Here is a 26,396-nt window from a genome sequence, read left to right as displayed (position 1 = left end):
TCAGATATACCGCTGAGCCACCGGAAAGCATTTTAGAGTTGTTGTTGTTTTGAATTAAGCACAAAGCTACACAATGGGCTATCTGTGCTCTGCCCACCACGGGTATTGAAACCCAGGTTTTAGCGTTGTAAGTCCGGAGACCTACCTCTGAGCCACCCGGGGGCTATTATCGTTTGATGAGCTCATTTAAATTACACGGTGAGTCCCCCTTGTATGCCTGTATGCCTGCGGAATTACAAGGCTAGAACCCAGGTTTCGATACCTGTGATGGGTAAAGCATAAATCGTCCATTGTGAAGCTTTGTGCTTAATTACAATAAAAATAATTTTACTTGACGAAAATATTTCGAATTCCAGTCAGTCTAGGTATAACAAATTAATTTCTTTCTTAACGTTTGCTTTGTTTGTAGTTAAGCATAAAACTCCACAATGGGCTATATGTGCTTTGCTCACCACAAGTGTCTAAACCCATTTTATAGCGTTGTAAATCCAAAGACATGCCGCTATGCCATGAGTGGGGTGGGGGTTAATGTTAGCTATAGTCTATTAATTCTTCCACTTTTACATGGTTTTAGGCCTAAGTGCATTGATAACGTTTTTTATAGAAATGTACTTGCTAATGGTACTGCGGCTGATTCACAAATAAACATGTACAGTTTCACAGTTAATCGATATAGTAACTGAATATGCATGATAATTAATACTGATCTCAAGATTTCACTTGCTTTTCAATCACTGAACAAACTCTTCTCAACTTTTGACTGATTCTAATATTCATAACGTAACTTTCTTTCTAGATATTAGTTAAAGTTATTAGATCTAAAACATTGAAAATATAGCTTACAATAAGATCTTTAAAATTTTTGAAGCTAATTTTATTAAAGGCTAATCTGACATTTCAGTTATTATAATAAAGCATTAATGTTCATTGTAAACATAATAATAATGCTTTCATTATTTGTTATAAGCTAATCGAACATAAGGTTTGCGTCTTTATTTTTGACCATGTGTATTAGATATATAAATTATAATAAAAGAGATACACTGTTATTATAGAGAGATAACTAATCACGAACGTTGAGGGATACTACATCCAAGATATTAATCAATGCACCAAAAATCCTTGACATATTGATGTGTAAATCGATGAAGAATAGTAAAAACACTGATAAATATAAATCAGAATTAATAATTCTATGTCGTAGTACAACCATATAAGTTCGTTGGTAGGTAAGCCGTAAGTTTATGTATTTAAAATGATAACATGAGAGGTTCAACCCTCCATAAAGAGCGGAGCTCAAATATCCCATTCTCTAACTTTCGCTGAAAACAAATTATCGTATAAATGATGTGTGAGTTAATTCATAAAGATGCGAAATATATACCTCGTACAATATAAGAATGTGTATCACCTCTCCTACAAATAAAGGTGTTTTTTTTAAAGGTAAATATACTTTTATTATTGTAGATTTTAAAAAGGTTAATTAAATTATGTTCCATACACTCTCATTTAAGAACACTTTCATTTTATATTTAGATTGTTTGTTTGTTTTTGAATTTCGCACAAAGCTACTCGAGGGCTATCTGTGCTAGCCGTCCCTAATTTAGCAGTGTAAGACTAGAGGAAAGGCAGCTAGTCATCACCACAAACTCTTGAGCTACTCTTTTACCAACGAATAGTGGGATTGACCGTCATATTATAACGCCCACACGGCTGAAAGGGCGAGCATGTTTGGCGCGACAGGATGCGAACTTGCGACCCCCAGATTACGAGTCGAACGCCTTAACCCACCTGGCCATGCCGGGCCCTGATAGTTAGATATATGGATTTTACTGTCGCTACCTAAAGAACTTAACTAGAGTATAAAGATTTGGAGAAGCTAAGGTTCTTTTATTAATCAAACAATTTATAGCATTTTAGCCGAAAATGTTCGGCTCAGTACGAAACTTTTCTCGTATGCATTATAGCCCATATTTAAATTAACATGAGACTGAGATTATGAAAAATATTTATGTATTGTAAAAACAAAATCTTGACAATAGTCCTGCGGTATAACTTTCATATCAAAAGGCTCTATCATAATTAATTTATTTGTATTATATAACATGAAATGTCTCCTCCTTACTGCCGATCATAAACTAATCGAGGGGGCGAAATAAAACATAAAAAAAGTTACCATTTCAGCAATGCAATGGAAAACTCCAAACAACTTATGTACTTAAAGTGTTAAGAAACACATTGGTGTGACTGTTAAACTTTAGTCTTTTCGTATATAGGTAGCACGTCTCATACATCCTTGAAAAAATAACAAGGGGCAAACAAGTTACTAAATCCGAGTGGAGATCATACATAAGAACCTAAAAATAAATATCTTACATACTTTCTTACTCGTGACAGAAATAATAAGATTATTGTACATTTTACATTTTAATTTTAAGGAAAATTGGAAAAAATATATCCCTGAACATTAAATGAATTTTAGTAACAGAAAACCTAATAGTTCTCATTCACATGAGCATGTTTGGGCGACATACACAACGTAAACTTTCACTTTAAAAAGAACAACGAAATATTATATGATATAATACATTATTTCTTGCACCTCAAATATGGTATATCCCATTTTTATATGATCCACGTTACTTTTAAATGCTGACTTTTAAAACAACTTAGCCATTCCAATTTTCACAAGAATCAGAGTTATAACTGGGCGAAAGTGAATGTCATAGCATATATTACATTACATTACAATTTTAATTTTCTGTCGGATATTTAAAGACTTCAGTACTTAACACCAGGCGGCATAGATCTTATTGCGGCATTACAACTGATGTTAGTTTGGGTGGTATCCGCATATGCCGTAAGTATGAAGAGTAGATGAGAATTACTAACGTTGAATAATATAAAATGTTTTAACTACTGAAATATTACGTAAAATATGTTTTGAATCAACCGCCGAAACTACAGTCTGAAACTTAAAAATAAACTTTTTAAATTATACAGAACAGAAATTATACCTTTGAAAGTCTGACGAATGTGAGCATTTCTTAAGAACTTGGGACTGAGAATTTATTGTCGTACTCTTTGGTTAGGCTCGACTGAGATTGAAAGAGAAACTGAAAGGCTTGAGAAAGGTTTTTCTATTAAACTAGTAATGATATTAGAATTCCTGTTTTTTTATACCATTGTAGACCTCATTTTAAATTTTAATATAAATTTTCATGCTTGTTTATCAATAGCATTAGTGTGGTTTAAAATAAAAAAAACACTAAAATACCACCACTATCCCTAGTAATCTTGCAAAGTTGTACTTGAAAGCTAGATATTTTGTTTTATTTGCAGGTAACCCAAGCCAAATAGCGTTGTTGTAACTGCTCACTGAGACAACATTTTGGTCTTTAAATCATACTTTAATTTTGAAATAAGTCTGATTGATTAATGGAAATGGAGTCATCAGAGATAAGCTTAATGTCATTAAATCTCGAACTATACATCACCTTCAGCATTCAGGAGCTAATTGTGTGATTTTACCAAAGAAATAACAGTGGTAAGTGAACGTATTAATAAAAATACTAATTCATTTAACAATTTAGTGAAATTAATAGTGGGAAATGTTGCATGCCATAGCAAACTAAAATGTTTGCTCTATAATCTGATATTACAATTAGAGATTAACATAGAACAGTGATATATTTATCTCAAACAGTCATAAATTTAAGTTTGTAAGACTTATTATGTGTCAATTAACTTTTTTTTTTTACCTTCACTTATTGGATCTTGGAGCAACATTTAAGAGCATACCACATATTTTCACATAGAATTCATAAAATTGTCAAGAAATGGAATTTCAATAATTTTTTGACAGAGATGTAGGCACATCATTTTAATGGTTTGTTAGATTGCACTTTAAAAATAAAGATTTCAACCATGTGCCTGTTCATGGCTAGAATGGAAGATGATTTCGAATGATCTTGTTACTTTTGTTTTTGACTGCATGTGAATAACACACCTGTATTCATCCAGTCTAATTTTTTCAAGAAATGTCAATATTATATCATCGTATATTTTTACAAATATCTGTTTAGATGGATTATTTAGTATGTTTGTCTTTATTATTAGATTTTTTCAGAATAGAAATTAGAAGTTCAGTTTATAAGACATTTTAAAATAATTTGTGATTTATTAAATGAATTTTTATTCAAATACAAGTTTATTTTTGTATATAAAATTTGTTTTATTTTTTTAACCAAACATTTCTATAAATTATTAGGAAGCTTAAGCTAACTATATTATAACATATATAGGTATATAGTTTAGTAAAAACATAGATGAGTAATAATTCTAATTGATAAGAATTGAAAATTACCTAATTTATAAGAAAAAGATGTGTTTAGACACTTCATATTGCAGATAGTCAAGATGGAATTAGGAAGGGATAGTTATGTGTATAATGTATTTTCTGACTAATTTAAAAATGTTTAATCTGGACTTTGGTAATGCAGTGAATTTAGCTTATTTTTTAGAAACCTCTGATATGGTGTACCATATAAAAAGGCTGTCTTAGGTAGATTGTATCTGTTGGGACAAGAAATTTAAAATAGCTAGTTGTTGATTGGGTGTTAGAAGACAAGACTGTTATACATGTAGTAAAATCACTTATTATAAATCAGGTACATAAACCTAAGAGTTCTCTTTGTTACTTATCACTTTAATTAGTGACATTGATAAAAGAACAACCCTGAAATATGGATACATTTACAGATCACAGTAAATTAATAAATATTTGATACTTATAAGAAAAACAAAAAAAAACAAGATATGAAGCCTTCTAGACAGTTTACCTTATCTAGTAGTAAGACAAACCAGGGATTTACATTGCATACATAGAAATACTGAGTACAAATCGAAGAAGGTCAGCATATTTTATTTGGACTATTATGTTCAGCTTTGGTTAGTTTATTAAATAAGAAAGGTTGTTGAGTTGTTGGAGAGAATTCAAAGAATTGTTGGGAAGCTGTCAGGTTTAAATGGTTTATCAGATGGTGATAGACTGAAAACCCTTGACATGTTTTTGCTTAAGATGAGAAAGGATTGGTGGGGCATGATTGAGATTTTTAAATTGTTATAGGTGTGGAATCCATGAATCTATGAAATTTTTAACAAACATTGCAAGCGGTAATAGAGGAGAGAAATCTAAGATATGAAAAGCTCACATAAAGCAGTGTGACTTTTCTAATAAAACAGGGAGGATATGGAAAAGTTTCTTAAAGTATGGTAGAATCTGCAATTTTGAAAAGTTTATGGGTAATTTGAAAGTGTGGTTTGATGTAAGAAAAGAGTTTCTGTATGTTATTTGGAGTAATGTATTGGTATAAAATAGGATAGCCTAAAACTTTGATTTGTAGGGACTAAAGAAATAATTATTTGGAAGTTGATTCCATTTCACTGTTTTAGACAGAACTGCAGTTTGTTCTGTGGGTTTTATAACATTTTTATGTGTAGTTCTATAACAGTAGAAAAGGGTTTCCACAAGTTGCTTGTGCATAGAAAACTTCAAAAAGTGATCTCATGCAAAGAAGAACGGTACAGTTTTGGAGGTATTCGGTAAATCACAATCAGCAATGATTTGAAGGAAGTTTTTTTTGATTGTATATTATACTTTGAATTTTTCATAATGTTATGGAAAAATGAAATAAAATGGACAAGTAAAAACAACCATGAACATTTAACCACTCCATTAAACAAATGTTACAAAACAAGCTTCTTGAATACTCTAGACTCAATCTTTAAGTATTATGCAGACATATAAGTCACTTTTTCTAATACATAAGTTAACACAATAGTAAACTTTACTAAATACTTAAGTTAATAACCATGTAATATATAGAGTTGCTGACTGTTTATGATATGGTTTTAATGTGTAAATAAAATGTAACTTTACATGTATGTGCTACTAACTTGCAATCTTACGTGTTTGAAACACTTACAAAATTTTGTATTACATAATGTTTTGTGAATTAGTTCAATAAAATATATCATGATGTTTCATGAAATTATTATAAAGAGCAAGTTAATGAATTTTTTCTTTTTATTATTTCTTTCAAGTTCTGAAAGAACAAAAGCATCAATTTATTTTTCTTAAAAACATTGTTAAAAGGTGACACTAGCCAAGACCACAAGATATATCTAAATCTCATGTTTTTGTGGTATTTAAATATAACATGTTTCTACCTTTTTGTATGATATTAGTCTAAATTTAGTAATTATTTTTGAAACTATGTTAAAACTGTACAGCATGGTCAAGAATGTCAAACTGATGTTCCCTTTTTTCCTTGTTATTCTGCTGAGGTCACACCTATTCAGTTGATATGACTCTAATGCTATGTATTTTTCAATAATCCTTCAATGGTAGCTCAGGTGAATCTTTAAGGTTATAGCTTGCTCTATCCTTGATTGAGAATGGTTAGACATGCAGGTAGCACTACTCACCTTGAGAAAAATCTGATGTTACTAGTATGTAAGGAGTATCAAATTTAAAGTCTGATAGATAATCTGCTTACAAAGGAAGTTTTCTGATCCAATACAAGTGGCTGTCCTTTGTCAATGACACAAGTGCACACTGTGTTGAATAATTAATAAAAATTGTTTACTTGTGTTTGGTTTTGTCCTACTTTCAATGGCTTATGAGCAAGATTGCCTCACCATTATTGGCTCTTGCTAAAGTTGAGGCACATTTGAGATGAAATGAGGAATGTAAAAAAATATTCCAGTTTATGAACATACCATAATATTGGCATATTTCTAACAAGGTTGTTAGGTCTTATTAAACAAAGTTACCTATGATAGTCGAATTGGAACAATGTTATCATACTCACAAGATCGAGGAGAACGTAATTTTGTATGCTTATCATATGATCGTGGCTTCTAAACACAAACTATATGTCAAAGAAAAACTACTTCCTATGCTTACAGGATCTTCCACTATGCTGATTTCATAACATATTGCCAGCTCCATGTTGTAAAACTGACAGTTCATTGGAAGTGTCTTGTAAGGATAGTCAATGATCTAGTATCAGCATTACTAGATCATTGTGTGGTAGAAAGTTCACTATGTGAGTGGACTGTGCTTTGCTGAAGTGATTAAATGTTGAAACCCCTGAAGAGATGGTGACAGACTACATAGCAGTGCTGCAGGAATATAATTTACCCATACATTATTGCATGGGTCCACAACATTGTAAACACAATGGTTATCTCACTGTTCTTGGAGACCGTCTGTTTATTGAAACACCTTACGGGTGTAGAGACAATGTCTGTCAATGTGATGACAAGCTATACAGAAGGAGTTCTCACTAGTGATTGACTGCCCTGATTAACACTGAAGGAATAGCACTGAAGGATCCACATCTAGTATGGTTGTTCCTTGATGTATGGCAAGGTCAACTTAGATTGAGGATGTAGCACAAATGCATATAATTTGTACGAGTAACTTCGATTGCAGAAGTATGTACTGTACCATTATTATCAAAAAGCCAGCAGTGATTCTCGGGTTGTGTTAGATAATTGTCCACAGAATGTTTAGCCATGAGATTCTCCAAACTATATACAACACAAAGACTGGAGGGCACCAAGGTGTTACCTATACTTTTATTAACAGTGGACAGTGTTCTTATTGGTTAAATATGAGTCAAGATATTCAGCACTGGTGCCACCACCATATGGTGTGAACCACTCAAAGGAAAACCTGGCCTATACAGCAGAGAATTATTGGTGCTCTCTGACAGAGAATAACCCTATATATTGTTGGTCCATTTCTATAGAGAAATTAGGATTGTTGGTCATTGATAACTTCACAGTGTGGGCTAAGACTTATTCATTGGTTGATACATCAACATTGGTGGAGACCTAGATATCCAAAGCACATGAAGAGATCCTCATGGATCAGGTAGCTTACTATCACAGTGATCTACTTTCTGAGTAGTGTAGGATGTTAGTTGTGGTGAAGATTTATATCTTATCCTTGTCTGATAATTTAGTTGCATGGATAATACAGACTTAAAAACATATGCTTGCTGATATTTTTTTTTTATCCTGAAAACATTGACTGGGATTTACACTTATAATAAGTTGTGAGGACAAAGTTTTTGAATGGAGAAGTCTTCCTCCTCCTAGGGATGATCTTAGGTCTTCCACCCTAAAGAAGACATCCTACAACGTTCACTACATTATGTGAGGTGATTAAGTTCTGTATTAGTTTACATGTATGAGCTTGAAGACCAACTGCTATAAAAGTTCACATTACAATAGAAGAGGTGCTGTGACAAAAAAGTAAAGGAACACAGTTACCAGAGTGAAGATTAGTTATAGCTTTGGTACATGTCAACAGGAAAGCCACTCAGCTTTATCTGGACAGACAATACCTCACCTTGTGTTCCAATGAGTTGTTCACATAAATATGAAATGCAGTAGCTGAAGTGGTAGAAAATAACACTCACTTGGTGAAATTTTGTGAGTCACAATAAAGCTAGTACTGAACCTGTAACTAAATGAAGGTTCTTAAAAAGAGATAGTGTATTATAATGGTTAGAAGTAAGGGTTTGCATTACCTAACCTGTATCAGCTCATATTTGCAAGCATAAAGTTTGCAGTCTTGACCATATTCTTTGGCAAATGGAAACAGGCACTGTATACAAAACAACCAGACAATAGAAAAAGGAAGAACCTTGGGTTCGAGGGTAAGCTGTATTTATTATTATAATGGAAATGATAATAGAGTACAATAGTGCTATAAATTATTAGTCAATAACAAACCCATTGAAATCTGGGGATTGAAAAGTCATAAGCATTATAAGATATATGTTCTTTGGGTGATATGGGCAGGTATGCATATAAGGCCCTAAGAAATACTGTTCGGGCTAGATAATTTTCAAGTGCTTTCTCTAAAGGTATTTTTAGAAAAGGGTAGTGTTTTTGAATAGGGAGTTACAACCCTCTTTCAACTTGTACAGCTGGTTGACTGACAAAGTAAAATGTATGACCTTAAATTTGCAATCCAGTCTTTTCCTATGTAAGATCAAATTATTTACCTCTAGCCAGAATGCCATTCTTATGTGTGGTGAAGCTTTGAAGTCCAATCAAGCTACCTCAAGAATATACATATTGTTTGACATTTAAGAATACCTTGAAATGCTAAGAAAACTTTAGGTATTCTTTTTTGACCTGAGTACAACTGACCTAAAGCTTATAAAAGTGGTCATTCTGCTTACAGGATCTTTGAATATGCTGATTTCATAATGTATTGCCAGCTCCATGTTGGAGAACTGACAGATTATAGGAACTGTTTTGCAATGATAGCTCAACATGTAAATGCTTAAGAATTGGTAACAATCAAGTAAATGTTACAGAATAACAGATTAACAATTTAAAGAGCCCCCCAGTGGCTCAGTGGTATGTCTGCGGACTTACAACACTAAAAACTGGGTTTCGATACCCGTGGTGGGTAGAGCACAGATAGCCCATTGTGTAGCTTTGTGCTTAATTCAAAAACAACAATTAAAAGCTTCAGATTATGGAAAGATTTAGTCATTGTGACAATGAGATTAGAGTACTTTTTGTACTAGAGTGGAGAAAGGAATGATGAGGTGTACTTGAATTTGATGATTTTTTTCAATGTTAATGTTTGTTTTGTGCTGTTTTTCCATACGTAGCATCGAACGGTATTTTTGTGATGTGGAGTTATTATCTGTATTGATGATCATTCAGTGTTAAAGAATTTCTTTTTATGATCAAAACTATTTTGTGACATGTAAAAGTAATGTGTCATAGTAATTTATCTCAACACATTCCTCTAAAGTTACACTGTTAGAACTGCAATGAATTTCACTGGTCACAAGATGTTTTTATGGAGGGTTTTGGAAAATTTGCAGTCGTACTGGTGCTGTCAAGTCAGCAATAAATTTCCAACAGTACTAGAAATCATCAAATAATATTTGTGTTCTTTAACTAAGGTATACTATATTATTTCTTTATTACTTTCATTAATAGTTTTGGTTAGAATGTTTAATATATCCAATTCCATTTCTAATTATTTTTTATTATCTTTTTCTTGTAAATTGTTTTGTAAATCATAATGAAAATAAATCAAAGAATACATTATCTAATGGAAATAGGTGGCTATGCAACAGGTTGTGATGGCCAAACCATATTATTAATTTATAAAATGTATATCAGAGAAGTTGTAGAATACAGTCACACTATTACATGTAACATGTCCAACAACTTGTACAAATCCCATCGGTGTGGATTCCTGTACGTGGTAAGGGGACCTCCCAGGGAAGGTTCTGTTCTTTCAGTTTACCTCCTCTGGGATCTAAACATCCACCCATCTGTTTGCCGTGCGTGGTGACCCGTGAAGGGGAGGAGAGGATCCTGGTGGTTGAGGGGTCCAACCCTAACACACCACTTTGGCCTTTAATTCCTGTAGACGGGCAGCTTTTGGGTGGCCCCCCTTGGGTCAATCGGCTGGTCCACTTGGGCTAGAGTCAACCAAGTACCAGTGATGGAAGTTCTCAATGGGTGTTGTGGACATTGTGTCTGATGCTAGTGTTTGGGTATAGTGCTCATGACACCCTGGCGTTGCTGCAATGTCCTTGTATGACATTGTAGTGCATCTCCTCATAGGGCTTCATGGTGGGTGGGGTAAGTGGGTACTGAAATTTTCCTTTTTTCCTATGGATCCTCCAACAAAAAATTTAAATAAAATAGTGAAAAAACAGTCAATAGGTAAATGACCACGTCTTGAAGACTCTGAGCAGCAATCTTCAACATCTGTAACTCATTTTCTTATATTACATTCTCTTTCAGAACCTTTAAGGCAAATGTCTCCCTTTTTTATTCAGAAAGGACTAGAGGGACAACTTGCTGGCTCTCCAAAGTCAGTAAAGAAGCTTTGATCTTGAGACATATTGGTTGAAACATCCACATCCCAACACAGTGAACTCCTCTTGAATTCAAAGGCAATTGGGGATGTACCTATTGAGGTTACCCCTCATGCTACCTTGAATTCATCATGAGGAGTTATTGTTGAGAGGGATTTGAAGAACGTCCCCGAGTCAGAGATTCTTGCTGGTCTCTCCACTCGAGGACTTTCTGCAATAAGGAGCATCTCCACTCGCAAAGATGGAGTTACACTGCCGACAAATATCCTTGTTTTGATATTTACATCACCACGTGCACCTGCCACCATCAAAGCAGGTTATCTAATTTGCAGGGTACGGCCGTACATTCCAAACCCTCTCCTATGTTTCCAATATCAGAGATTCAGCCACTCAAAGACGTCATGTCGTGGTTCCCTGACGTGCTCGTTGTGGTGGCAAGGACCACGATGACTATGAGAGTGGCACGGACCCACATTGTGTCAACTACAATGGTTCCCACGCTTCCTACTTTCGTTCTTGCCCAAAATGGTTGGAGGAAAAAAGAGGTGCAGCGTTTGAAAACGACTTATAACATTAGTTATCCTGAGGCTCGGAAACTGCTGTCCGCTACTCCATCTCAGACATATGCTGCTGCACTTCATTCCACAACTAAAGTGGGAGTGCAGACAGATCTCTCTGTGCCTCCAAGAGAATCGTTTTCAAAATAAATGAAAAGTCTTTTGACCTCCATGGTTAAAAAGGTTGATGAATCGACTTCTACACCCATCTCTGTTCCTCCCATACATTCCAAAAAACCTCAAGATCCACTTCCTTCGGTTTCAAATACAGGCATTTCTTCTGATACATCTTTTTCTCCCACACCACGATGCAAAACTATCATTCATTCATGTCCTCAGTTACTGGAATCCCCTTCCAACAACAAAGACCTACCCAATCGACCCAGGGCAGGATCCATGGAGGTCGATAGACCTCTTCCAAATAAGGACAGTAGGGAAAAAAAGACTTGGTCGTAAATAGAAGAGTTTTCCAGCCACTTCGCCTATCCATCATTAAAAGTGGCCACCTTGATACAATGGAACTGTCAAGGTTTAGTTCTAATCTGGACGATATCAAAACACTGATTGCTTCCTACTATCCTGTATGTCTTTCCTTACAAGAAACATTTCTAAAACCTGCTGATACAGTCACCATTTGGCAGTTTTCACTGTACAGAAATGACAGGCTGTGTGATGGACGAGTACATGGAGGGGTGGCACTATTGGTTGATCAGCATGTGCCCACCCTGTCTTTGTCACTCAACACACCTTTCGAAGTCGTAGCCATCTGTGTTTCCTTGGGTCATACCATCACTGTTTGTTCTCTCTACCTGTCCTCTGGAGAGCCATATGATCAATCAGACCTTGATGCTCTCGTTGAATAGTTGCCATCTCCCTTTTCTAATCCTGGGGGAGCTTAATGGACATCATCCCCTCTGGGGAAGTGCTGTTATTGATAGGAGGGGTCGCTCTGTAGAGCGTATTCTCTCTGATCACAATCTTATTCTTTTCAATACTGGTTCTTCCACTTATTTTCACACACCTAGTCAGTCCTTTACCGCTATTGATCTCTCGGTTTGCTCCCATTCATTATTTTCCCATTTTCATGGAGGGTTGACAATAATACACTAGAGAGTGATCATTTTACTGTACCTTTGAGAGAGACTGGCCGTGGTCAATGCCACCCTACCTGCGTGCCCCAGTGGAAGCTGGATCAGGCAGACTGGTCCACTTTCACTGCTCTCACAGAACTTGATCCTGCCATCATGAGTCAGCCATCGATAGACGTCTTTGTGGCAGCGGTAACTGATTGTATTGTACAAGCAGCTGCTCAGTGTATTCCTAAAACCTCAAAACGTTTTCCACGATATCCTCATTCATGGTGGAATCCTGCATGCCACTTGGCACGGAAGGCTCAAAAACGGGCCTGGGATACTTTCCGTAGATATCCCACACTTTCAAACCGCATTGCTTTCCAATGGGCCCGTGTACATGCCAGGTGGATAAGACGTCAAAGCCAGAAGGAATCTTGGATTAAGTTCACAATTAGCATATCTTCTACCACCAGTTCCAAGGTCATATGGGATAAGATTCGAAGGTCAGTGGGTACTACAGTTCTGTCCCCCTCTCGATCATACTCTCTGATGGCCAAGAGGTAGCTGATGTCTGGAGCATCGCCGATACTCTAGGTGAAAGCTTTTGCCAGGTATCTAGCACTTCTGCTTGTTCCTCCACCTCCTTGGCTATCAAGACTCTGGCAGAGCATTCACTTCTTTCCTTTCGAACTGACTGTCTTTTTGACTGTAATTGTCCCTTTACACTGGTGGAACTGAAAATGGCACTTCATTGGTCTGGCAGTACATCTGTTGGACCTGATGGTGTACACTATGACATGCTGTGCTATCTCTCTCCTCCTCCTCTTGATATTCTTCTAATTGTTTTTAACTGGATCTGGCAGGAGAATGTTTTTCCTGACGTCTGGTGTCAGGCTATTATCTTACCTTTCTCTGAACCTGGGAAAGATCCCAAGATTCCTTCAAAATACCATCCAATTGCATTGACAAGCTGTCTCTGTAAGACCTTAGAGAGGATGTTTAATGCTTGTCTTGTTTGGTTCCTCGAATCAAACAACCTCCTCTCGCCCACCCAGTGTGGGTTCCGATGACAGCACTCCACCACGGACCACCTTTCAACTTGAAACATCAATCAGAGAAGCCTTTCTCAAACACCAACATCTTGTATCAATATTCTTTGACATTGAGAAAGCTTATGACACAACATGAAGGTATGGCATTTTGCGAGACCTCCATATATTTGGGTTACGTGGCCATTTATCCATGTTTATTAAAAAATTTTTAATGGACAGGAGATTCCAAGTTCGTGTGAGTTCAACACTTTCCTGTTCTTTTGTACAGGAACTTGGGGTCCCTCAGGGCTGTGTTTTGAGTGTCACACTTTTCAGTATAAAGATTAATGCCATCACTGAACAACTCCCTCTCAATGTTGCAAACGGGCTCTATGTTGATTAGTCACGATGACACATCTCGTGTCAGTCGTCAAACATGAGATATATTGAGCGGCAACTACAAACTGCCCTTAGTCGTGTACCGAAGTGGACTACAGTGAACGGTTTTAATTTTTCTCTCTCTAAAACCGTTTGCATGCACTTTTGCTGCCAATGGGGTATTCACCCTGATCCTGAACTCCATATCGGTGAAGTTTTGCTGCCAGTGGTCCCTGAGACCAAGTTCTTGGAGAGCGGATCAATGTTCTACGTTAAAGATATATCATGCTGTTATTCATTCAAAACTCGACTATGGATCAATGGTCTATGGCTCTGCCAGACCCTCGGCCTTAAAGATGCTGGACCCCATTCATCATCAAGGACTTCGACTCTGCACTGGGGCTTTCTGCACCTCCACAGTTCAAAGCTTATTAGTAGAATTTCATGACCTTCTCTGCACCTTTGCCGTTTGCAACTGTCTATTACCATATTCTTCAAAACTTCATTCCTTACCAAGGCATCCCACCTGGGGATGTGTTTTCCTTCCTCAGTGGTCCTTACTTTTTCAGAACAGATGATCTGCTATTGCTCCTTTTGGCCTTCGCATCCAGGCACAATTGGTTGAATTGGGTCTGTCCTTGGATTACATTGCAGAATCCACTGGTCAGCCCATCCCCTCATGGCTTATTACAACCCCCAAATGTGACCTTTTTTAAGTCATCTGAAAAAGGCAGATTCTCCCGATTGGAAGTACCATCTTTTATTTACTGAACATCTTTCGAACAATCATTCCATTCCAATTTATGCAGATGGTTCCAAATCAGGTAATTCTGTGTGCTCTGCCATGGTTTGTTGTGGTTTGGTGGTTGCGTGCAGAATCCCCTCTACAGCTTCTGTGTTCACTGCTAAACTGTACGCCATATCTCTTGCCCTGTTCCATATCGAAGCTGAGCATTATTCCTACTGCACTATTTATACTGACTCACTTAGTTCTCTACTGGCCTTGCAATCACTTTACGTTGGATCACACCCTGTTCTCACTGATATTCAAAACTGACTGGCCCATTTCTCATTAACATCTACTTCTATCCAGTTTTTCTGGATACCAGGCCACGTTGGTATGTGCCTATTCCGTACATGGACTATGGTCCTGTATTCAAGGCTCGGCTCTGTGCCAGCTGGCAGTCCACTTGGAGTGAGCAATGCGACAACAAGCTTTTTCAAATAAAACCCTATATTGGGCTTTGGCCGTCTAGCTTCTGTAAGGTTCGGAAGGAGGAAATTGTTCTAACTAGACTACGCATTGGTCACAGTTTTTTAACTCATCGTTTTCTTTTATCTGGAACTGATGCACCAGTGTGTAGTTTGTGTGACACTCAAATCACTGTAAGCCACATTTTACTTTCTTGCCATCATTATGACTCTCAACGACAGCACTATTTTATACATGTTCTGTTTGTCTGTAACATTGGACAGTGTTATTGGTGATGGTGACACTGTCCACCTTGATGAAGTTTTTAGTTTTTTAATGGTCATTAATGTTTTTAATCTCATTTAAGTGTTGGATATTTATTCATTACACCTTTCTAATTGTAGTTCCCTTTTCAGAGTCTCAATCTCTCTAGTTCAATTTGAAATTGGAAAATGGCCAGAACATTAAATAACTCGACACCAGGACTGGAAAGGCCAACTTCAGGTGACTATTGCTGCTGTTTGAACTATCCATTTGAATTACCCGTTAGTCATCCTGGCAAGTTGTTATTACAATTTTGCTGCATGTCTTTTAACACTTTTACTTTACCTTTTGGTACTGGCCATAATGACACATAACCCAGAACCAGGACTGGAAAGACCAACTTCAGGTGACTGATGGTGGTTTTTGTAATTACCTGTTAGTCTTCCTGGCAGGTTATGATCATTACCATTCTGCTACAGGAAGTCCTTTACAACTTTGTAGACTGGATGTTATTTATGCCATTTTCTGTTTTTAATTGCTGTTTTGTTTTTCCCTGTGTTTCCTTTTATGAATTTTACTACATCTACTTTACTTTTACCTTTTTACAGGACATTTGGCTAATTTTTATTACGATTTTGCTGTATGTCTTTTAAGACTTATTATTTTACCTTTTGATAATGGCTGTTATGACAACATAACCCAGAACCAGGAGTGGAAAGGCTAACTTCAGGTGACTGACGGTGGTTCCTTTACTTACCTGTTAGTCTTTCTGGCAGGTTATGATCATTACCATTTTGCTAGAGAAAGTCCTTTACAACTTCTCTTACTCTGCTTTCTCTCTTAACATTGTAGACTAGGTGTCAACATTGGTTTTATACTTTTTCTGTTTTTCAATGATGTTTTGTTTTACCTTCATTTCCTTTTATGTATTTTACTACATTTAATTTATTTTTACCTCTTTACTGGATGTTTGGCTCAGATAGTCTAGCTGCTTTGTGCCATAAAACACTAAATCAATCAATCAATTGTACAAATCATTAAAAAACAATGCAACTAAAAGCAATCAGACTTGCATACTACCTTTCAGTTTACACACCAGTCTTGTATCTTTATAGTATCAACATGTTAGACACCTAAACAAAGACTTTTAGAACTATCAACAGCTTACTACAATAAAATCAAACATCATAATTACCTATTTAACAATTTTGAGAAATTATCTAAAACACTCAAATCATGGAACAAACATGTCCCCCTTCAACACAATCCAGAAACTCTAATTCAGATCAGCTACCCTGAGTACTTATCTTTGCCTAATCTCCCCCTTTTCAGGTTTACAACCAGGCAAAATCCAGGACAAAACTTGATACGTGTTTATGTGCATAATTCCTAGTTTATTAATGTGTTAAGATATATTTGTTATCATTACAATATTGTTCAATGTGACCTGCATTAACTTTTCCAGCCTTCTTCACAGTTTTTCCTTACCACCTGCAAAAACAAGCCACTTCTAAGCAACTGTTTCAATGATTTCATATTAGTCCAACACTAACCAAGGAACTAAGTCCAGAATGGAGCAAAGAGAAATCAAAATTTATGACTATTGCTGGTTTTATACCAAAATACCTATCTATACAGTGATAATGAACACATACTGACTTGAAGATGAAAGGTGGAAAGCTTTTAAAATATTGACCCTACACTTGTGCTTCTACAACAGGCAGTTGCCATCCATTCACTTCTGTGAAATGTGTATGCAGCCAAAATAGCTTTTGATTCCAAAAACACACATTTTTACTGTGTCAGGAAGTATGCTCAGTGTATGTTAATGACTTAACTGTGGATGTTGTATTAATCATCAAATAATAAAAACTGCTTTAAGAATATTTTCTACCTTTTCGTACTTATCACTTACACTTCTGCATTTTAACTTGTTTGTCCAGTAGAATTTGATCTTAGATAAAAGTTGTTTATTTAGAATTATTTTTCTTTCAGCTAACAATTTTGAGAATTATCACACTTGCACTTGCTTTGGTCGAGTGCACAATCAGTGAAGGTAATCAGGAAGGCAGAATGCCAGCAGAAGAAGCTGTTGTGACCATTCTCCATTTCAATGATTGTTACAATGTGGAACCCCAGCCCCAAGAACCAGTGGGTGGAGCTGCAAGGTTCTGTACTGCATTAAAGAGTTTCAGTGACTTAGAGCCAATGATTCTGTTCAGCGGTGATATTTTTGCTCCATCAATAAGTAAGTGAATGTGATTGTTGTAAAAAAAAAAATTGTTATGGGTATTCTTAACAGTAATATAAATTTAATAATAAATAAGAGTTAGAAATATATAGCAAATAACATTGTCAACCACCTATAAAACCTTAATGTAGTTTTTACATAATTAGTTTCATACATATATATAAACACACACACACACATTGAACTAAATTCTTTTATATCAAGTAGTAGTTTTATTAGTAATAAAATTTTATAATTCAGATAGTTACTTTTGTGATTATCACTAGAAAGGTAGGTAAATCTCAAATTTAACATACATCAGAAAGTGATTAAAGCATTGTGATAATGTATTGCAAGGATTTACTGAAAAGATAAAAATACATAAGTACTCTTTTTGTTGCTACAGATATGTGTACTTGTCATTTGTAGTACTCTTCAGAAAAACCTAAAATTTAAGGCCTTGAAGAAGTAGCCTCTAAAATCAAATACAAAATAAAATATTGATCTTCTTTTACCATGGCAACAGTATAAACTACAGCTGTACCTTTACAACTTGTGATTAATATTGAAGGTTTACGCATAGTACGTAAAAGCATTGTGTAGCTGAAAAAGATAGAGAATTAATGATGTGACTGTTTCATATAATAAAGACTGTCTTACAATGTATTAAGAGCATGTGTACAAGTTAAGGCAAAATATATGTACACAATTACTGTATAAATTACTAATGAGAATATACAAATGTGAAATTATAGCAGGCTGGTACTTTGTTTCTCACTGTGGAATTAATTCATCATATTTTCATTAGACATTAATTAGTTACATACTAAGGAATGAAATTAAACTTTAATTCAAACATTAAGAAATAAGTAGTTAAATAGTTTAAACATTTTCACTGTAAATTATAACTATTATGCTTTGAATGAAACATTTTTTTAATATAATAAAAAATTTAGACTTGTTACAATTTTGAATTTGTAGTAATCAAATGACAAGACTTACTTGTTATGCTTGGTACTAAACATTTCTGAAAACTTCTGCATATTTTTCAATCAGTAATAATTAACACATCCTAAAGATATTGCCAAATAATAATTTATAAGTCATAATTAATACTAATGATTGTAGAAAGTTTAATAATCAAACTATATTGCTAACCATAATTGTTATAAAATATATATGGAGAAGTAAATAATAAACAATGAACATCAGCATTTAAGGTTAGTATTAAAAATTAGAAAGACATAATTATCATGTGACAAAAATAATAAGATTGACACTGATTAATTATGAAAACAGTTATAGAATATTCATAGTTGGTGTTAATACTAACATTTTCTAAGAAAATGATCAAATAACTAGAGCTATTAATAATACCTAGCCTACAATCATTATTTGTATTACTTGAACTTGTTTAAAAAAAAAAGGTTCATTTCATTTTATAGACTACTGTTTTCATTTAGCTTTTTCCTCTATCTATTTGGGTTGTTGCTATATTAAAAGCAGTACAACATGAAGAGGCCTACATAGAGGAGGTGAAAAGATTTGTTTTAGTGAAGCATGCTTTCTCAGTGTGAGAACAAGACTAAATAGCTTGGCACTGATACAAATCTATTTTTGAAGGATTAGTTTTCAGGTGTTATGTGATTTTTATGTACTGTCTGTAGGTAGTTCATTTATTAATTTTGTTTTTCATTTTCATACAGGTACTTAAAATCACTCAAGTATAACTTAACTGTGTTGTGTATACATAGATATGATGCACTTATTTTTTGTCTTTACAAATACACACACATCTGTATGCTCTATTATTTTTAAAGAATCAAGTGGAAGTTAGGCCTATTATTTATTTACATGCAGGTTTATCTCATATGGTAAGTCACAAATTTTGTAGAAAAAAATCTGTATCTAAGTGCCCAACTTGGATATGGATTATTAAATAGAAGCTATGTGCTGCGTAAAACAAATCATTCTGAAGGCTGTTTTTTATTGTTTTTGAATAGAAATGATTCTGGAAGTGTGCCAGAAATGTAACTGTAGATAAAAAAGTTATTTTGACACTTCTGTTGGAACATAACACAGGCAGTGTCAAGAGGATCTTTTGTTTTCACTCTGCCAGAAATTTGGACTTCTAGAAAGGTATTTCTTTTTCTACAAAATGCATAATAACTAAGCATAGCATTTTTTCATTTATATACAATTCTCATAACACAAGTTTACAAACTAGAAAAGAAACTGGCAAAATATCAAAAATGGAAAGAATGTATGGAACTATACAGTTGCACATCTGTGTATTGAGTAACACTGCATATGACTCATTGAAATACTGAAGTACAAAATAAAGCGCCTCGGCTAGTGTAATTTTTTGATGTATGTATAAGTACTATGTAATATAAGGAAATGTTAATAATCTTATGTTGTATTTTGTTTTGATTCCAAAATTTGAATAGTAAAGGCTAAATTATAACAGAAAACCAGTTTTTCTTAGAAGAATCAAACTGTGTAATCAGACAGTTTAAAATTATATAAAGAAAGTGTAAGGTTCAATACCTTTATGCAAAGAATCCAAAATGCTTATTGAAATATATTGAAATTTTTACAAGTCACTACATTCTACTGAGAAATCCATCAATATTCATTTATATAGTTATGCCAGTCTAGTTTCATGTCTTGGATCAAAAACATTCCAATAGTCACTACAGTTTTTTGTAATTTCTAGTCCTTAAGGGACATCAAACAAATATCGAAGGATGATTGAATGACAATCACAATGGTTGTCTTCATTTTTAGTTGAATAATAGATGTCCTAATGAACCCTTGGTTTTTCCATCTAATTTTGTGATTGGTTGGAATTGGGTTTTTACTTACACAAAGTGCATCTTGTGTCATGTATTGGAAGGTACTGGGATTGTAACTACAATGTTAATAAAAATTACCTTTAGCTCCTGCTGAAATAGGGCAGGTAAATTCTACATATTGCTGTGTGATACCCAAAGGAAAATCACACAGTGCTGAACTAACATTACTTGTTACAACTAATAGGACAAGATGACCAAGCCTAACAGTCAAACAAATTATGGGCTTAACCATATTATTCTTTATTAATATTAAGAGTGATCTACCTCCCTTTCCCCCATTTCCTATATGAAAAAAAGAAATTCAAAACCTTTTGAAGAAAATTGTAAAAAGTTTAAAATTTTTCATTTTCCTACTTAATGAAACCAATGTATTATAAAAGACCAAGCTATTTTTGAGACAAATATTTATGAATTCATGCAAAAGAGCAAGAATTGAGAATTTCGTGTTGGTTACTGGATGAAAGAAAATGATTAAAAGGATAACTGAGAAGCCTTGTTGGTTGTTAAGAAAGAATAGATGTTATGGAATGGGTTTTATGAACAAAAGAAAATGGACTAGTACTTTGGGATGACGTGTTTAATGAGCAAAAACTATTGATTTGGGATTTCCGAGAAGGCTGCTTATAAGAGATAGAAAAAAAGGTTGATGTTCCAGAATGTATTTCTTGCTGTATCAATATGTGCATTTAATCTTTACAGCCAGTGATGTTGCTACCATGCACAACAAATAGCTCAGTAATTAAGGCCATGATTCTATTTCAAAGTCCAAGATACTCAAAAATTTGTAATTTTATGTACAAAATTGGCATTTTGTAAATTAATGCTTAATTTATCCATAATTACAATATGCACATACATACACACAGGAATATTTTCCATAACTTTGTGTTATAGTTTTGTTTCACAACCAAAGGTACATGCACTAATTTCTTTACACCTCTGTACTCATTTGAACTTGTCATTTTGTCACATTTTTTATGGCTTATTCTAATCTCTTGTTTATTCTTTATTTATGTAACCTTATTTGAAATGTGAAATCAAAATATCATTCAATTTTTGGTTTTCTCCACATGATGCATATTGTATTTATACATTTTCTGTGAGGAGAAAATCATTGGTTTGTTTCGAGAGCCAGTATTATAGGCAAGTAAAATTTGTACAAGACCAGTAAAATGTTTAGATCACTTGCACTACAGGACGAGTTGTCATTTGTGAAAAAAAATTAACTACTGTTTATTGTTATTTTTATGAATCTTGAGTAAATGTTTCCATATATCTCTGACAAGTAGGATCCTGCAGTATGTCATGGGAGCTAGAAAAATACTTAACTAAGTATAAAGCAAGGTGGTTCTCTACCTGACCCCAAAAACATTGGTGACCTAAGTTTCAATCTTGTGCAAGTTCTGCATTTTAGATGCAAACAAAATATGCAAACACAATGTTCTTTTGTGTAATTTAATGTTTATGATGTTTTGAAGGTTAAACCAGTCATGCTGTTTTTTCTACATGATGTAAAATTAAAGAAGGATTATGGAATTTTTTTCATGCCAATTTGTTATTCATTTGGTCATATCTTGGAAAATAAAAGCCTATTCACTAATGCATGACTATTAGCTGGTGATTAGACATTCAAATTCAAAATCTTTGAAGAATAATCTCACTTTGGACTTTATTTAAATTATTTCAGTTTTATTTGAAATTCAATTACTTAGTGTTTTTAGCTAATGCTTATAATTAATGTACTTTATTAGCCATGACTGTATAATGCTATTTATTGTTTTAAGTTTTCTATTTAATTTAACTGCAGTAACAAATTTTTATTAAAATATTTTGTCTTGCATTAAATTACACTATTTAAACTTAGAGATTTAACTGCCTAAGTTTTAAAGTATGAAAAGTTTGGACTTCCTTTGCAATATTTCAATTTTATTGGAAATTCAGTTGTGGTATCAGTTTTTTTCTGTGATTTGTAATTACATCTCAAATATTATATATATATATATATACAAAACAAAACAACCCTTTTTCATTGTAAAAAAAATTATTCCCAGATATCTAGGTGTCACTGTGAACTAGCAGCTGGGATTGAGCAAGCTGTACTTTTAATATAAATTTACAAATACTGTAATTGACTACAGTATGTGGGGTTCCAAATATAAGTACTTTGTGTATCTTCATTACCTGGCCAAGAGGTTACACTAATTTCAATTCTTTGAATTCAAATTGTTTTTTATTTGGCTTTTATTAAATATGGAGCTCTATAGTTAAAGATAAATTAAAGTTAAGAGAAGAAAGTTCTAGGTTGAACTCAAGGTTTGGTAATTAAAAACTTATGGTTCACCAAATTAGGTAAAACAATTGGATCTAAAAATATTGAAAACAAATCTAATGATTCATATCTTGGTATAGTTAATAAAATAATTTAAGTTATGATTTTGAAATGTTCTGCTATTTTATTTTTAGTTTAAAGTGTATTAATTACATTCGTAAATGAATGCTGACTCAATAGATGTTTTGGAAAAGTTTGAATTTAGAATTTTCTTTCAATGTAAAATGTTGAGTAAGTGGAGTTTAATCTTTCAGTTGTATCTACATTTCAATTTGTTTATTTTTGGAAGAAGGAAACATTTGTTTAATGTTCTATTTGAATGTTCTAAAATGTTGTATCTATGTTAAATTAATACAGTTATTTTCAACCATTTTAGTGAGTACCTTCACAAAAGGAGAGCAGATGGTACCTGCCCTGAATGCTTTTGGTGTTCATTGTGCTGTGTTTGGAAACCATGACTTTGGTTGGTTAACTTCTTACTTGTGGGATAAATATTTCATTAGTGCTATAGCAGAAAGGTCAACACGTAATGTATTTTTGCAATTATTCTGTAGATATACCTGTGTAATTGCTAGATTAATAGTAACCACTTGTATGTTAAAAATGTTTTTCAGAATTAGTTAGTGTGCTTTTGACTAATTTATATAATGCACTTTATCAGTCATGACAAGGTAATGTATTACTAAGTTTTCTATTTAACTGCAATATTAATTTTTTAATAAAATATTTTGTTTCACATTTAAACTTAGAAAAATTTTTAGTTGGCTAAAGTTTTAACAGTTTGTGAAAAGAAACTAATTTGACTGTTATGAACTGTTAAAATTTATAATAATCTAGTTTATTTGTTTTTCTCCAGCTAAATATATATAAACTGCAGCACAGTGTGATATTTTCAATTGGATATCAAACCTTCTCTGGAAATGTAATTTTGCAGATTTGATTTGTTATACTTGGAAAAGTATAAAATTGATTCTAATAATTAATTGGACATTGCAGGTATTATTTTTGTGTTATTCATGAAACTCATTATTTATATAACCAAATGCTGGAATATCAGACTATTCTATTTTCCTCTTTTTTTAATTAAATTCTTCAACTGGTTTAATGATTTAAGGACATTCTTCAGGCTGTGATTTTACTGAGAACTTGTAACAGAAACATTCAAGTACCATTTTTCAACTAAACATAATCTAAATTGAGTACACTGAAAATACAAGTGAATAAAATTAGTTAATATACATTCCTTTTTAAATTAAAATATTATTATAATTTTACTTTGTTATACAAATGCAATTTATTTATTATAATTTTATATATCATACATGCCATTATCTTTTCTGTAAGTCTTAGTAACAGTCTTTTTGGTTCCACAATTCCAACTGACTTTATGCAGCCAGTTACTTTCACCATGTTGTTTCTATATATTTCAAGTGGTGTCAAAAAATATGGAAAATATTTTTCAAAAAATAATCTTGTTACTTATTATGTACGTAAAAAACAGAAAACATGAAAATGTTTCTTTTTTAGATTTTTTTTTGCAGAATACATTCATTAAAATCTTTGCTAGCATATAAGTAGGCTTTTTTCAGGATTTCTAACATAGAATTTATGTAAATTTTTTAATTTTAAATTATCTGTTTCACCAATATATAATTCACCACAATATATACATTCTAAAAGGTATATTCTTACAATTGCAATTAAATGAGTTATTGAAAACAAAATTACTGTATTTATTGTTTTGGCAGTTTTCATGTACTCTAAATTACATAAAGTACAGTTTTTACTTTCACAACTGAAAGTAACTTTATAAAAATTCATTTTTAGGTTTATTCAATAATTATACAGATTTTTACATTGTGTTTTTGATAAAATTATCTTTGAACACATCTTTCAGTTTATCTATTTGTTTTAATTATGCATTAACAAATGGAATATCAATAAGTATCTTTGAACAATGAGTCACTAGAAAAAGTGTAATATTTTCTTTAGGCTCTTTGTTTAGATTTTTTTTTTATTAAAGTTATTCATAGCAATTTCAAAACCTCTTACACTGTGTTTTAATGAGTAATAACACTGAACTAAGAATATTTTTTTAGTTCTAATAATCTGTTAACTCCCATTTGGTTGTTGACTGTAATCCATTGAGGATTGGATGCACTTCTCCATCTGCCAAACACATCCTCTCTGCTTACTCGAGATATCGTTAGTGGTATCGATATGGAGTATATTGTCAGACCTATTATCTAATGGAATTTTTCATACTATTCTTGATTACCTTCAAGTGTAACTCACTTGCAAGTTTCCCCTTGTAGGTTCCTCTTTTCCTTTAACTCTCAGATCTTGATCTGTTCATTGTGCTTCTCTTTAGGACTTGGATGATATATATTGGAAGATAGTTGTCTTTTACATCTGTGTTATTCTCTCATATACCCTCCTCTCTTCTGTTGTAGCTTTGGGAACACAGTTATCCCATCAGTTTCTATATTTTGTGCACAAGGGTTGGGTTCTGCAGTTCAGGACTACCTTTTAGCCTAGAGTCTGCACCATATATTTTCTGCAAAGTGATATGAGCTTTTTCTTGTCTTCTTTATTCTTTGGACCTATGCACACATTATATGGATGACTGATTACTTCTGGCATCATTTTGTCATTTGGGAGAACAACACATCCAAATTCTCCTTTCATAAGCCATGAAGGCAGGCTTCCTTATTGGAGTTGAAAAATCCATCCTGTTGTCAACCCAATACCTTGTCCATCTGGGTGTTTTTTTTCACCATGTACTTAAGTCAGATGTGGCCAACTTCCATTAGGCTCTAATCTGTGGTACAAGTGGTCAGTCTTTTACTCTTGTCTCCTTCCACTGCATGGATAGTTCTCTCTCTCTCTTTTCAGGATGTATGCATCCATTAAATATCTCATTCCTTTTGAACAAGCATATATGTGATCCCTTTAGTAGTTACTGTACAACAAATGGATCATTCAGTCTCTCTTCTTAGGAGTAACATCTTAGATCTCGAGTGGTGGTTGGATCTGAACAATACTACCTCTGATGTTCCTCTACCATCTTTTCACAGATGCCTTACTTAAGGGATGGGTGCATACATTCAAGTTTTTAAATTCCAGGATATGTAGATGAACAACAGGTCTTCCCTTTACATCAACATTTTGAAACTCCTTTCTGTCTAAAGGACAATGGTTCAAAGTCTACCTCTGTTGAAGGAAAAAATTGTCATGATTCATTCTATCAATTTCACAGTGATATCTTATATTTCATTTCAAGGGAACATGCACTCTCAGTATCTTTGTTTTCGACTTTGGATCTTCTCTAGTGGGCTCACTCCCATCTTATCAGTCTTCTGGCTTGTTGTGTTCCACAAGTAATGAATTTAATAGCAGATCCTTAGTCTCATCCAATTTGATTCTCCCAACTGAATGGATGCTACATCATGAGGTTTTTCCAGTGGATTTGTTCTTGGTTCAGGTCTCCAGTGATTGATGCATTTGTCACTCGGGAATTGCCAGCCACAATAGATGCATTCAGTCA

The 26,396-nt window shown here is 33.7% G+C and overlaps 1 protein-coding gene across 16 annotated transcripts in view; it reads left to right on the top strand.

The window, feature by feature from the left end:
- Positions 1 to 2,774: 2,774 nt before the first annotated feature.
- LOC143248931 (trifunctional nucleotide phosphoesterase protein YfkN-like) overlaps positions 2,775 to 26,396 on the top strand; it is a 77,455-nt gene continuing 53,833 nt past the window's right edge. For 6 of the 16 annotated variants that reach the window (XM_076497986.1, XM_076497940.1, XM_076498014.1 and 3 more), the window contains exons 1-4: positions 2,775 to 2,860; positions 3,343 to 3,547; positions 17,428 to 17,680; positions 23,226 to 23,312. In XM_076497986.1, the coding sequence (XP_076354101.1) occupies positions 17,506 to 17,680; positions 23,226 to 23,312 (262 nt within the window). In that variant the 5' untranslated portion in view covers positions 2,775 to 2,860; positions 3,343 to 3,547; positions 17,428 to 17,505. Of the gene's footprint in view, positions 3,152 to 3,342; positions 3,548 to 15,584; positions 15,673 to 17,427; positions 17,681 to 19,655; positions 19,802 to 23,225; positions 23,313 to 26,396 lie in introns of those variants that run through there. The other 10 variants (XM_076498002.1, XM_076497968.1, XM_076497996.1 and 7 more) reach the window with 7 other exon arrangements.

This window comes from Tachypleus tridentatus, chromosome 1 (assembly GCF_004210375.1).
Source record: "Tachypleus tridentatus isolate NWPU-2018 chromosome 1, ASM421037v1, whole genome shotgun sequence".
NCBI classification, from domain to species: domain Eukaryota; kingdom Metazoa; phylum Arthropoda; class Merostomata; order Xiphosura; family Limulidae; genus Tachypleus; species Tachypleus tridentatus.
The sequence above is the reverse complement of the archived record's forward strand: the minus strand, read 5'-3'. Positions and strand labels throughout refer to the sequence as shown.